The 14,009-nt window shown below is 40.1% G+C and overlaps 2 protein-coding genes across 2 annotated transcripts in view; one reads left to right on the forward strand and one right to left on the reverse strand.

The window, feature by feature from the left end:
- The window catches only part of ME1 (malic enzyme 1), a gene marked incomplete at both ends in the record, with an annotated part of 144,680 nt that extends 142,278 nt beyond the window's left edge, over positions 1-2,402 (forward strand). The window contains 2 exons of the mRNA XM_084257381.1: positions 46-144; positions 2,232-2,402. Coding sequence (XP_084113507.1) covers positions 46-144; positions 2,232-2,402 — 270 coding nt within the window. The remainder of the gene's footprint in view (positions 1-45; positions 145-2,231) is intronic.
- A 7,949-nt stretch (positions 2,403-10,351) lies between these two features.
- RWDD2A (RWD domain containing 2A) lies at positions 10,352-12,229 on the reverse strand (the record flags this gene model as incomplete). Its single annotated transcript, XM_084228212.1, has 2 exons — positions 10,352-11,029; positions 12,029-12,229. The coding sequence occupies 2 exons, from the start codon at positions 12,227-12,229 to the stop codon at positions 10,352-10,354; spliced, it is 879 nt and encodes a 292-aa protein (XP_084084338.1).
- Positions 12,230-14,009: the final 1,780 nt, after the last annotated feature.

Raw genomic sequence — 14,009 nt, forward strand, 5'->3', positions numbered from 1 at the left:
AGCACATTGGTGTGAAGTATAAACATTTTTCTTTTTGTTTTTAAGGTTATAGCTCAGCAAGTGTCAGATAAACACTTGGAAGAGGGCCGACTTTATCCTCCTTTGAACAAAATTAGAGATGTTTCTCTGAAAATTGCAGAAAGGGTAAATCCATTTTTGTTCAAGCCTCATTAATTTTCCTTACTTCTATTGCTAAACATGTGTTTTTAGATACTAAAAATTCACTGCCTTGAAATGTGTATCAACTAATACATCAGAAGTCAGATAAATGAGGCCCAGTGCCTCAGCAGAACTTTGGAACTATTTTTTTTTTTTTTTGATCCTTATAAAGGCGTGGAAGAATAGAGCTGAATCATTATGTTCACTGTCATTCTTTTGCATGTTCCACAATTTAAATAATTTGCTAGGGTGTCTTCTCAGCTAGGTTTTCCCCACACCACCTCTTAAAAGTTATTTTCCATGCCATATTTGTGATAGTCATCAATAATATATTGCCACTGCGGTGGATCTGTAATCCCCTGCCTGTCTGTGTCTCTGTGATAAGTAGTATCATAAAGATCACAGTTGATAATATTGGGCAGAGGGCAAAACTCTGAGGACACAGAACTTGAAGCTGTTGGGGTGGTAGATGAGCCATTGAAGGAATTAGCTAAGAAGAACATAGAGGCAGGGATATTTTCTATAAATGACATGAGAAATTTTTTTTTCAATATAGTTACATTAATTTGCTAGGTCTGCCTTAACAAAATACTACAGATTTGAGTAGCTTAAACAACAGAAATTTATTTTCTCACAGTTCTGGATACGGGAAGTCTAAGATTAAGGGGCTGGAGGTTTGGATTTTTTTTTTTTTTTGGAGCTTGCTCTCTGTGGGGCCCACTATTACAACTTCATTTTAACGTAATGATGTTGTTAAAAGCCATGTCTCCAAATAAAGTCATAGTCTGAGGGGTGCAAGTTAAGACATCAACATAGGATTTAGGGGTTGAGACATAGTTCAGCCTATAGCAGTAGTTATATGTTCAAAATAGGGTTTTATAATCTCAGCACTGTGCACATTTTGGCCCGGTGCATTTTTGTTGTGAGAATTATCCTGGGCATTCTAGAATGTTTAGCTATATCCCTGGCCTCAAACCACCAAATTCCAGTAGCCTCTGCATAGTTGTGACAGCCAAAAATTGCTCCAGCAATTGACAAATGTCCCTTTTGGGTCAAAATTGTTCTAGAAAATCAAAACTATTAGCAAGTTTGTCAAACAATACAGGATTTATGTATTATTATCTATCTTGTTGGTTAAGGGTAGTTTGTTAAAAAATCCAAGTAATACTTCAAAAAAATCCTTCAGAAAACTTCAGAAAATCTCCTTAGTTATTTATGAAAGAGTATATTCATATTCTAGTAACTTGTATCTGCTCATTATTAACCGATGGAGCAGCACATTATCATTTTTCTCAAAGGTAATTAAGGAAGGGAGAATGTTTGACAACAAGAGAAGTTAATTTGAGTTGATAAAAAGGAAAATTAGTGTTCTTTTCTCTGATTAATTGCAATTTTCTCAGTAGAGTGATGAGAGCCAAATAAAGACTTGTCAAGGGTAAGATTTGATGATGCCTGGTGAGAACTGAGAGGAAGATTTTGTTGTTTTTAAATAAAAGGATAAAAGCATAGCAATCATAGTCCCGATTAAGGTTAGGAAAAGCATGACTTCACAAGAGACAACAAGGAAAGGAGGAGCCAGCTCAGAGGGTTCTCCAGGCTGGGAACTAGAATGTGAATGTGATACAAAGACAGACAGACAGGAGAGTCCATGGTTCTAGCAAAAACGTTGAAACTGTGGGGTGAGAAGGATCAGGCAACCTGGAACATATGCTGGAGAGATTTTGTAGGCCAGCTTATCAGAAATATTCAGATATATTTTGAGTTAATTATCAGACAGGACATGTCAAGACTTTCGCTATTAGATTATCTGAGAAATTCTAATATGATCTGCCTTGAATAAATTTCTACTATTCTTTCCTTTGTTGCTGATGTAGTCTCCTCTTGTTATGTAATTTATAATTGCACTTTCACTTTATGCATTCTTTGTATGTGTGTGCTTTTGTTATAATAAAGTTAATTTAGGGGGAGGGAACTAGATAAGATGTAAATTAAAAATTAAAAATTTGAAACAGACAAAAACTTATGACATGATTTAACTGTTCATTAATATAATTTTCTTTTCTGTTTTTTAGATTGTGAAAGATGCATACCAAGAAAAGACAGCCACAGTCTATCCTGAACCCCAAAACAAGGAAGCGTTTGTCCGGTCTCAGATGTATAGCACTGATTATGATCAGATTCTACCTGATTGCTATTCTTGGCCTGAAAAGGCCCATGCAATACAGACCAAACGTGACCAGTAGTATAGTAGTGGACCTTTCTAACTGCATTAATGAGATCTTGAAGTCTTTCATAATTTTTAAATATTGGAATCTTTTATAATGATTCAGAATAGGATAGATTAGGATAATTATGCTTTAACAATCTAAAAATTTATGAAAAACATTAATACACTTTCAGGTAAACATCAGGCTAGACAATTTTGCTTCACTAACCTTCTGATTATTTATGGTTTCTGTCTTAATCATTTTGCCCAAATTATCTATAAGAGCTACTGTACCTACTACTGAGAAGTACAAAATTTTTATACAGGGAACTAATGGGAAGACCAAAAGTAGTAATAAATTAATATGATCATCATTAAAACCCGTAATTCTTTTGTTGACCATTTTATTAAGATCAACATTTTTTTTTTTACAAAGATAGAAATGAATTTAGGCATAGGTAAACTTTTGCTAAACAGAAATACTTATTTGTTGCCTAGAGAAAAATAACTTCTCAGGTATTTTTATTCCAGTTCTAGGTTATAGTTGTCCTTTTTGTGCAACTGAATTCTAAAACTTCTATGGATGATCATTGCTGTTTACAATACCTTGTACAGCCTTAGATTTTAACATTCTTTTCTCATTGTTGCATCTTTTTACCACCTTTGTACTTAGTCAGAAATCCCTTCTAAAAACATCTCTCATTCTTCCTGACCAAATGCCCTCGCCTGTAACTCCACACTGTGCTGCTGGGCCTCTCTGAACAATGGCCCCTGTCCTGAGGGTCAGTTCTGAGCAGCGGGAAGAGCTGCAAGTGGAGCTGGCCTCCTAAGACAAAGGATACTTGTGCAAGGACAGGGTTTCCAAACCAGCAGGGTTCCTATTTGATTGACCTGCCTAATGTCTCAATGATTAGCTCAGGTAATTAAGAACTCACCGTGTTACAATAAACTGTTTTTTCTCCGAGTTTGGAAAAAGTTTTGTAGCCACTTCCCCATTATCAGAATTGGTCTTTATATCAGACATTAAAATATTCTAATTACCATCCAGTCAGTACAGCCCAGAAATTAATGTTAATTTTAAGGTTTACTTTAAAAATTAATCATTTAACTAATGGACACAAGTAAAATTTTTTAAGCTCAGGTGCAGTGACATTTGCTAATTTTTTGGAGAAGTTTCTGGTTTTAGGTAATGGGAAGAAAGAATAAAAAAATATTCAAGCGAGGAAAGGAAGGAGTAGAATCAAAATAAGGGGGGAGGTGCAATTGTATGGGGAATATAACCAAAATGAAAATGCATACATTGTGCAAAGATGAAAAAAGATGTAAGAATTATATAAAATAAAATATTTGAATTAAAAAAATATTCAAGATAAACTACTATAAAGTGACTTTACTGGAGGTTGAAGGTTATGCACATTGTTTTACGTGAAGGGGTGTTTTAGGTAAAAGGGTTGAGCTATTTTTGAAGGGAGTATTTTGTCAAAAATTTCCTCAGTGTAGTTATTTTGAAAAGATCCAGAATGCCTATTTCTTGTCTTTTTTCATGTTGTCTTGCAGCTATAACTAAATGTACTTACCTATGCAAAGGAATTTATTGAGGCATAGAAAAAGTAAATGAATAAAATATCAAATAAATGTCTTTTTCTCTTAAATATTATATTTTAAAATGATAATTCTGGATCTTGGCAGTCATCACAGGGTATTAAGAATTGTAATATATTCTCATAATGTAATTTCATTCAATATATGGTTAGTCATATTTGCTGTGTATATGATGAATGAGGTACTTCCTGGGCCTCAAAGAAAGATAATGAAATAAGCATTGGATGATTATTTACTAGGTACATATATTCCATAAGCAGAGGTATTTAATGTGGCCCCCATAATTCCCTTATGAAGTAGATAGTTTAAGTTCCTTGCCAAGTCCACTAATAAGTGAAGGAGATGGACTCCAAATCCATGTTTATCTTCATAGTCTCTTTTCACTATAATAGAGTACTGTCCAAAAAATATGTGAGTCACATGTATAATTTCTAGTGGCTATATAAAGAAGAACAAATGGAAATCATATTGATAATACATTTTATTTAAACAAAAATATCAGAATATTATCATTTCAATTTGTAATCAATGTATAAATGATTAATGAGATATTTTTGCTCTGATTAAGTCTCTAAAATTCACGTATTTCTATATACATCAAAGTCATGAGAATAAAACGAATAATGGATAGGGCAGGAAACTCAAAGACACCCCCTACACACACACTGAATATTTGAGTTACAAAGGTAGCACAAAAATCACATAAAGAAGAATGTTTAGTAAAAGGATTAGGAGAACTGGTGTACCACGTGGAGAAAATTAAAACTGGAATCTGTTACACTATAAAAATTAAACTTGATGAATTAAAGACTTAGATATAAATGGTAAAAATAAAAAGTCAGTGAAAAATAAGGTAACAAAATAACTTTGGGACCTCAAAACCACAACCATGAGGTAAAAAAGTTAATAACATATTTGACCTATCGATGGGAAGGTTTTAGCTGATGATTAATAACAGGTGTCATAAAACAGTGTAAAGGCCATAGAATTTTAGGACAGTGGGAAAGGATGGTTGCTTTTAGAGAGATGGATTTGTTTAGGTTCAGAAGCTTAAATCCTCAGCTCAAGGTAAGGTATAAAAACTAGAAAAATGTTTATTTTTGCTAAAACAATCTCTTTTTTCTTACTAGATATAAGGCTGAAATAGCTGAAAATCGAGGTCATACTTAATCCTGCTGGTTTCCAAGTTTTATCAGGAGTTGCATTTACAGTCTCACCAGGCCTCTTATGCAAAAAGATAAGTGAAAATATTAACAGGAGACAACAGAGGGATTAGCAATTTGCAGGATTAGCAATATTTATAAATTAGGCCTGGTTGTAGCTCAAATATGAGTACTGAAAGCCTGTGTCCTTGGAAACAAACCCCTTAATTCTAGGTAAACCAAAGCAGTCATCCTTTGCTCATCAAAACAGGAATACTTCCTGTCTAAAGAGGTTGTTGCTGCTTTGCTTTCAGATCCTATAATGACCTCACTCAGTTTATCTCCTGCTTCTCCGACACGATATCTCTCTGCACACATATTAGAATCCAGCATGGAAAAAGGCTGTGCTGGCATGTACAGGCAAACCCAGAAGACGATTTCACCCCCCAAAGAATTCTAGACTTTGCTCATTTACATTGGCAAAACCCTAGGAAAAATGTGTGGTGTTCTGTAAATACAGTGAGATAGGAAAAAGTAACACTGTGGATTAGGCCCAATTGATTGATAGGGGTGCACTTGGCACAGATTCTGGAGTCTGTGCTACCATAGGTAACTGAAAAGTCAGAAGCTAACTTGTTGGTTGACTGAGTTAGTCAGTTAGTTGACTGAGATGTAGAATTAGTAGTGGCTCACATTAAATATAATTGAAAATGTAAGCTTTCTTGAAAGAATATAAGAAATTAAAAGATTTACAAAAATAGGAATGTTGGAGTGGATTTGTCACGGGCAGTGTACTGACCATCCCAATCTTAACACTCTCCCAAGAGAACCTATCAGTAACCTTCCTTTTACTGAGACCTTGAGAAATACATTCCTGAGGGTAACAGTAGTATTCAGGAAGAGCTTATTCATAACTCTTCAAAGCTGGAGAGGTCTGTCAGAGATGTTTGGTCAAGATATGCTTATTTCAGTGGAGACATCAAAATCTTGGGGATAGAAGTTTAATACAGCAGTTAAGTACTGGAGAAAACGTGGAAACAGTAGGAAGCAGGTGCAGTGTAATCAGAATAGTTTGGCTTACAGAAATCTTTGGTGGTGGCCAGTAAATCACAGGGTGAAATATCCTGAAGTGATGTTGAAAATATTAACAACTAGAATAGCACAGGTACTGATCAAGAAAGTGGATGCCTGTGTGAACAGCTGTTACAGCCCCACCAGTGCATGCCAGCTGGGTTCAGCACCAGAATATATGGGCAACCCACATAGGTCCTACTTCCTACTACTTATGTATGACAGCTGCAGAAAAGCCTGACATGGGCCACTCAGATAAAGCATCAAGACTCACCAGGTATGAATGAGGATGCTAAGGGGTAATACCATAAATATTTCCAAAATCTGCTTGTGAGGCTCCACCGATTAGGATTAACAATATATTTCAGAAAGGCAACCACTATTCCTTCAGGGAATTATCTGGCAACAGTGCCAAATGAACACAAGTTTCTGAAGTATTAGAAACCATTGTGGTCTGTGGGACAATGTGTATGTTATAGGAATAAATCCATCTATTTTCCCAATGAAGTGTTAAATTTGATATCTTCTTCATCTATGGTAATATCCCCATACTGATGCATAAAAAGAGTTGTTCTGGCAGGAATCAAATGATTTGCAGAGATAAGTCCTTCCATCAAAAACTTTAAAATAAGCAGGGTTTGGTTCTTTTTTTCTCAATTTCAACATGAAATCTGGCATCTTCAGGAGATGGATGGGTGTTAAGAATGACAGCATATACCATGAATTTAATCACGGGGTGATTCCAACTGAGCTGCTGTTAGTCAAGTTCTGTTTCATGGCGCTAATCAGTGGATGACTACTGATTTGGCAATGTTGGTTTGTTTTTCTTTATTCCAGTAGGTAGAGGGCACCTCAAACAGTCTGTGCAATCAATAAGCAACATCACAGATACTTCCTTCAGGTGCCATCAACTCCCTGACTCTGCCAAAATGTAACTCTTGATGCTAGTTCTGGGCCATCTCATTGTACATTGTACTCATCACACTGATTAACTCAATAATATGGTCAGCGCATCTGGAGCACAACCGTCTTGAGGCTCCCTAGATATTTGCTAAAATACATCGCACTGGAGAGTGTTTTCAGACACATTTGTGGATCTCTGGTGTCTGGTGCATGTTGGGATGTCTTCTTCAGAGTGCAGAATTATGTGTTTTATTACACTTAAGGCCAGGGAGAACCCTCCGTCTTTGTTGGGCTTCTTTGAATTTTTGTGCCTGCTGCTTAAAGCCACTTACGGATTGATTCAAATTCTTCTAGCTTTGGGCTTAGACAAAGGCCTGTTTCTGGGTCAGGCTGCAGAAGTTCTGCCATGGGTTCAGCGTTTTTAGGCAAATCAGGAGTCTGTATAAAAAAGGGATTTTTGAGCAAACCATGCCTTGTCCATGTCAGTAAATACTGTTCTTTCAACTTACTATTGGGTTACTAAAAAACAAATGAAATTTTTTTTCAAAAAGGTTCTCATTCAGAGCCTTTTCAAGATCTCAGAAGAGATGGATTTCCATATCTATGGGAATTCAGGTTCATTGGTAACATTTCTGATTTAATATAGGATGATCTGTCAACTCAACTGGGCGGCTTCTCCATCAAGTTTCCAAGTATCCTCAGCCCCTAGCCTAACACATAATAGACCAGTAAGGAATGAAAAGCAAAGAACATACTTGGAGACATGCTGATAATAAAAATTTTTAAAGACACACAAAATTTATTGTGAGCATTCTTTTCAAATAACCATTTAAAAAATATAATGTGGACAGTAGCAGCATTCTTAAGTTACAAGCAATTGTCTGATTCTGACTTTTCAAGGAACAAAGGGCAGATTTGGGGTAGCTCAAAGGAGGTGTTGAACAACCAAGCATTAAGTGGGTCAGCAATGAGGCTGTCACTGTGTATTTAAGCAGCAAGAGCTCAAACCATGTCTCCAGAAGACTCCAAGGGCGACATGATTCCAGTCACTTCTCAAAGTCATAAAAAGAGCAGCTTCCCAAAGTAAGTGTTGTGTGTATGGAGGGCCGGGGAGTGGAGGCTGAGGGGTGGCGGGAGTGGTATGTGTTTCTATGAGCTTTGCAAACAAAACCAGCAGTCTACTATACGTATAAAGACTGAGCCTTGAATGATCATATATGTGTATGTGTATTTTTCAATAATTAATAGCCATATTTCTCCCATAATAGCCATGATTAGCCCTCTTTTAGGAGAAAAGTATTGCTGCATGCTCATAATGGACATCAATTAAAGTAGCTTCGTTAATTTTTAGATGGTTCTAAAAATTATCAGAAATAGCTACCAAAGCAGTAAAGGGTTTATAAATAGAATTTATTTTTATTCCATATTTTAGTGCTCTAAGCTTTTTCTATAGCTACTTCTGCCAAGTTAATAACAATGAATTACTGTCAGTGTTTTAGGCACATATTGGGTAGATGGCATATACTGTTTGGTTTCAAAGAAAAAAATGTAAAGGAGTTACATCTGTTTAGGGTCTAAAAACTTATAAATGCTAATTATACTTATAGATAATATTGGGAAGGTTATATGGAAAATTGTCTCCTAAACTTGGGGAGATTAAATGGGAAATTGTTTCCTAAACTGCATTGTTTTCAGTCCTGATGAAGATCAAGACGTAGAGGCATTGTAAATACTAATATCTCCCTTTGTATACAGGTAGTGTGAGGAGTCAACTGGAGGTTGGCCATGTCCAAGACAGGGCTTAAAACAACTGGGCAAGCTGGATCATCAAGAAAGGCAGGTCCATGCCAGGAATCTGGCTTTAAGGACTGAGCTGTACCCTGAAAAGTGCCAACAAGAGCACAGGCAGGAAGTGGACCCCTTCTAAGACCTCATGGTCAGGCGAGTCTGCTTAGTGCAGGATCTGCTGAACTGGTTGTGTCTTCACTTTAGCCTAGGGAGATGCATCTGCATTCTGGACACAGTAAAATCAGAACACACCATTTCATCAAACATTCTGTAAGCTCCTTTGGCACACACATCAATGTTTGGCATCTAACAGTATGTCTCAACATGGGGAGTGAAGCAATCCCTCTGTTACTAAATCTCAGCACCCAGCTTTGGCATTCTGAGGGGATGAGGGCATTAGTGAGGTACCTGGGTTGCTTTCCCTGGAAAGGGGCAGTAGTAGAGACCAGAAAAGTAGAGAAAGCTAGTTTCTGAGAAAGCTGCAGAGAGGCATTTGGAGGAGATCTGTTAATACAGATGATACTCCCAAAAATTCTTGGGGAGGCATACTGCATGATGTAAAGTGTTGGCAAGAACTACTTAAATAAGGTTTATCACCATTAAAATACAGTAATTTTGGAAAAGAATGGTAAAGCCTGGAGAGTTTGGAATTTTTAGGAGAGGGCTGTGAGTTAGCAAAATGTCAAGCTTGAGTACCCCTCCTTCCCAAGTAAGGTGAGGGTGCCAACCGCATTGGTCCTCTCTAAACACTCCTGCCCTATATCCTATACAGTAATGCACACTTGCACAAGGGCAGAGGGTGACAGTGCCCATGGAACACTTGGTAGACAAAACTGAAATTTCTGTGAATAAGAACTGAGCTAAAAATATTAGTCTCATTCTCCTTAGTGTTATTAATCAAATGCTATAAAGAGGCAGCCAAAGAACAGAGCATTATGTGTCATCTTAAACACTCTTGAGACTTTATTATTATCCCTCTGCTGGGCATTGAGGCTCTAGTTTCACTGAAATAAAAACCTCAAAATAGGGGGTTAAACTTAAAATAAGAAATAGTACACATCTGTTCTCATTCTCATTTTAAACTTGAGTTAGAATTTTCCAATAATGGGAGAAAGAAAACACAATGTGTTACCTGTGGGCTTGTTCATGAAAGGGAGAAATGTTCATATTTATATGTTCAGACTAATTTGACTATTGACATTAACTGGGCTTTGGAATCCTCTTTAATCAAATAAGCTTCACTGGTTAAATTGACTTTTTTATTGTTTTACAGTAGTTTTCAGTTAACACAAGACTGCAGAGTTAACACAAGGTCTGCACTGTCAAAAGGACAAAGGGCCTATATTTTATTACCAGGGAAAAATTTGGGAGCTAGATTTCTTACAGAGGACACTGAACAGCCACTGGCCCTTTTATTTTGGTCTTATTAACAGAAATACTGACTTAGTGAAATTATAAATATAGGCCTCTTAATAACTTCCTAGGAGTCGGAACTTTTGCTTTCAATACCAAACAGTATCTGGAAAACATGCTCACTTTTGTGTTTTTTAAGAAATTCTAAGAACTGGCCCAGATTCATGTGATAGTCATTCCTTAATCCATAGTCACCATGGGCCTCAAGGAGTAATTCTTCAAAAGAATGGAAAAGGCGCAGATCCTCCCCATTTCCTTCGGTTTCTATGCTTTCTGCATGCTTACAGGAAATATGTTTCCAATTGGGATACCTGATTGTGTGCCAGAATTCCTCACAGTGCTCTTTGAAACCTTCCACACAGATTATACCTGGCTTTCCTGTCATACAAAATCCTGTCACATCTAACCTTTTCCCAATGTCCAAAATCTTTTTCCTTAGGTCCTGCTGATAAATATGGTGACTGTAGATCCACATTCGGAGGAATGTGTTCTTGACTGGCTTTGCTTGTGTAGATGGTTCATAAACAAGTTTTCTGCTCAGGAAATAGGAGGCACTGTTGTCCTGTAACCACTGGATGGCTGCACACACACACAGCTCACCTGGATCAAAAGTCCCTACATAAGAAGTAAGACCTTTGTTCAGAAGTAACTGCTGTTGTCTGTCAAGCTCAGATGACCGTCCAAACAGCTGCAATGCTGCATAGGGGTAGCTGTGAGGCATGGTTACTTGCAAATCAATTTTCACCTTAAAATGAAAATCAAATAGATAGAGGTACCATAAAATCACATAAGCTGGTTTATCAATGGCAACTGCATGATTTTAATAAATGTAATAGTAATTATTACTATTGAGTCCGCTGTGTGCCAGACAGGGCACTCAGTACTTTACACTCTTTCTTCCATTGATGTATTCATTCATTTATTTATCAAACACCTACCATATGCCAGGTAACCTAAGTTGTGATAAAATGAAGACGCTAGACACCATTTCTGTCTTTCATGAAGTCTAGAGCCCATGGACAGATTTTACATAATTACACATAGTATGTACTTGAGTTCAATGGTGGGAAGCACTCTTGGATCCACTCAAGTGTGGATCCACTTAAAGTACAGGATCCACTAAAATGTTTAACCAGAGAAACTGAATCTAATCTGGGAATTCAGGAAGTTTCCTTTGATGTAATGACAACAGTAGGATGGGTAGAAATACCTAGTACAGTGGTTTTCAAATGCCTTGTCTACATGTTACCTGTGCCATGCCAATGGATAAATGGGATCAGATAAATGGATCAGAAGATGAAGGTAAATTCATTTTCAGTATTTAGATTTTCTATGTGTATTTGTTTTCTGTTTTATGGCGCTACCAAAGAAACATCCATTTACTTCCTAAATGCCAGTCTTGTTAAAGGCAATCATCAGACTTCTAAAATTATGACACATGTACATACTACAAAAGTTGGATTGGCAAAAACTGAATGAATGAACTAAATAACAATGGGTCTATAAGACTGTAAGATGTTTTAAGTAAAAACTCTAGGCATATTTACTAGATGGTGTGCATATTTATGTAAAATTCAAGATAATGAAAACAATTTAAGGACATCCTTCTTGCTTTTAAATAAGTAAAGCAAACATGCATCTGGAATATTCTCTAGTTGTTTCCTGCATAGGGAGCTTCTTGTTCCAAGTGTTTCCAATAAAAACTGGATGCCTGGCAAAAATTAAAACAACTCAGGGCACTCACCTTGGGCTCCTCAATCTGGAGTGTAATCACAAATTCGATTTTTGGTGGCAGCGCCTCCCTTGTGCCTTCCAAATATCTTTTTATATTCGTCAGGGCATTGACATCTTCAAGTTTTACTTCTCCTTGGTTAGGAAACATAGAAAACAGCATTTCCATCTCCAGCAGCTGAAGCTGAAGGCATTCTTTCACTGATGCGGACATGTTGCCTCGAAATCAATTTGTCAGGAAATCTGAAAAGGCCCACAGACGCTGGGTTTGTCAGTATCAGCGATTTCCAGAGAAATTTCCCGAAGGTCCCTTTTCGTGGAAGCCGTTTTGCAGGAAAGCTATGCACCAAGAGCTGGGGACACAAATCGCGATACTTTCACTCTTTTGCTTTATCTCCTGGCCCCCAAATCTAATACACACACCTCCCAAGACACTTCATTAACATCCAAATTCCCCGTCCCCGTCCCTTTCCCCCCACCCTCGCTCCCTATCTAGAGCCCGAATCTGCACTTTCAACAAGTGTTCCGAATTATCCCGTTGCAGGTGGTTGATAAACAACACCTGCAGACGCTCTGCTAGCCAGAACCCTGGGAAAGGCAAGGGGTCTGGCTTCCGATGCACCCAGCTCAGGTGGGGCGGAGCTGGACGCTGCGGCTAGGGAGGCCTGCAGTGCGGTGGGGCGGGGCTCTGGGCGCTCCGGCTCGCGGGTCTCGAGGGCCCCGCAGCCCCCAACGCCAGTTATTAGCCTGCGCTCCTCCGCCAAGGACCCCTCCCTGATGGTTTTCTCCCCCCTACGGGAAGCCACACCGGCCGGGGGCAGCATCTTGGAGCTCCGACGACTTGGATCCAGTGGACCCTGTTGCGAGGGGCCCAGGCTTGGGTCGGGGGCTTACAGGTAAATAATAAAATGACGTTTAGTGCGGGCGGGGGGCCCCAGAACGCTTTCCGGAATCAAAGGTTTGAGAGATGAACCTCGAGAGTGAGGGGCGGGAAGCTGGGAGGCGCTCGCTGTGGGCGAGGCCACCTTATCTGCGGCCTCCGAGCTGGTCTGCTGCCCTCCCCACCCCAGCCGGGACCGCTAGGACCCCCGGTTTCCCAGGAAGGGGGCGCCTGCCACCCCTGGAGACCCAGATTTGGAAGCGCGGGCTGCGTGTCTGCCTGTCGCAGTGTCCTGAGGGCCGGCGACCCGCGGCCCTGAGCCCCCGGGCCGCCGCAGGGGCCTCACCCTTCCCGGTCATTCAATGGAAACAGCCCCAAGCCCGCTCAGAACCCGGATCCGCAGTTCCGCAGGCACGCGCTGCGCGTCACCGGCGAGGGGGCGGGGCCGGCGGACCCTCCCCCGCCGTGATTGGCTGAGGGGCGTGGCGCCGCGCCGGAAGCCACGCAAAGCCACGTCTGCGGGTTCCGAGGCCGTGAGTCTGGCTGCGGCGCGCTAGGGGTGGGTGCTGCTCCCCGCGGCGGAGGCGCAGAGGAGGCCCCCTGTAGAGGTGAGTGGGGTCGGGGGGCCGAGGTGCGGTGGCGAGAGGAGGGCGCTCCGGGGCGCGGGGCTGGGGACGGCGGTGGGCGGGTGCGCGGGCTGACCCGGGGAGCGCGCGCCGCGCACACCCACCCGCCGCTGCGCGCGGGGAGCCGGCGGGGGCTGGCAGGAGGGGCCGGCGGGGGTGCGGGTCGCCGACCGGCCTGGGGGTGCGGGTCTCAGGGTTGATGAGGAAACCTGCGGTGGTAATGGGGCTGGGAGGAGAGGGGAGCAAAATCACGAGGTTTTGAAAATTGCCGTGAAGGGGATACTCTTCGCTCTCTTACCGCGGACACTGTTTGGATCTGGAAAAGTCGCTTTTAATAAAGGGATTTACATGTCCATTGAACGTTTTAGGACCTAAAAGGCAATAGGGTGGAGGCATTTTGTCTTAACTTTTTTTTGGGGGGAGGGGGGAGCGGGGGTAGACTGTGGACTTAACAGGACTAGTTGACGCCCTTATGAATAATCATACTA

The sequence above is a fragment of the Talpa europaea genome (genome assembly GCF_964194135.1).
Source record: "Talpa europaea genome assembly, chromosome: 2".
Classification (NCBI taxonomy): domain Eukaryota; kingdom Metazoa; phylum Chordata; class Mammalia; order Eulipotyphla; family Talpidae; genus Talpa; species Talpa europaea.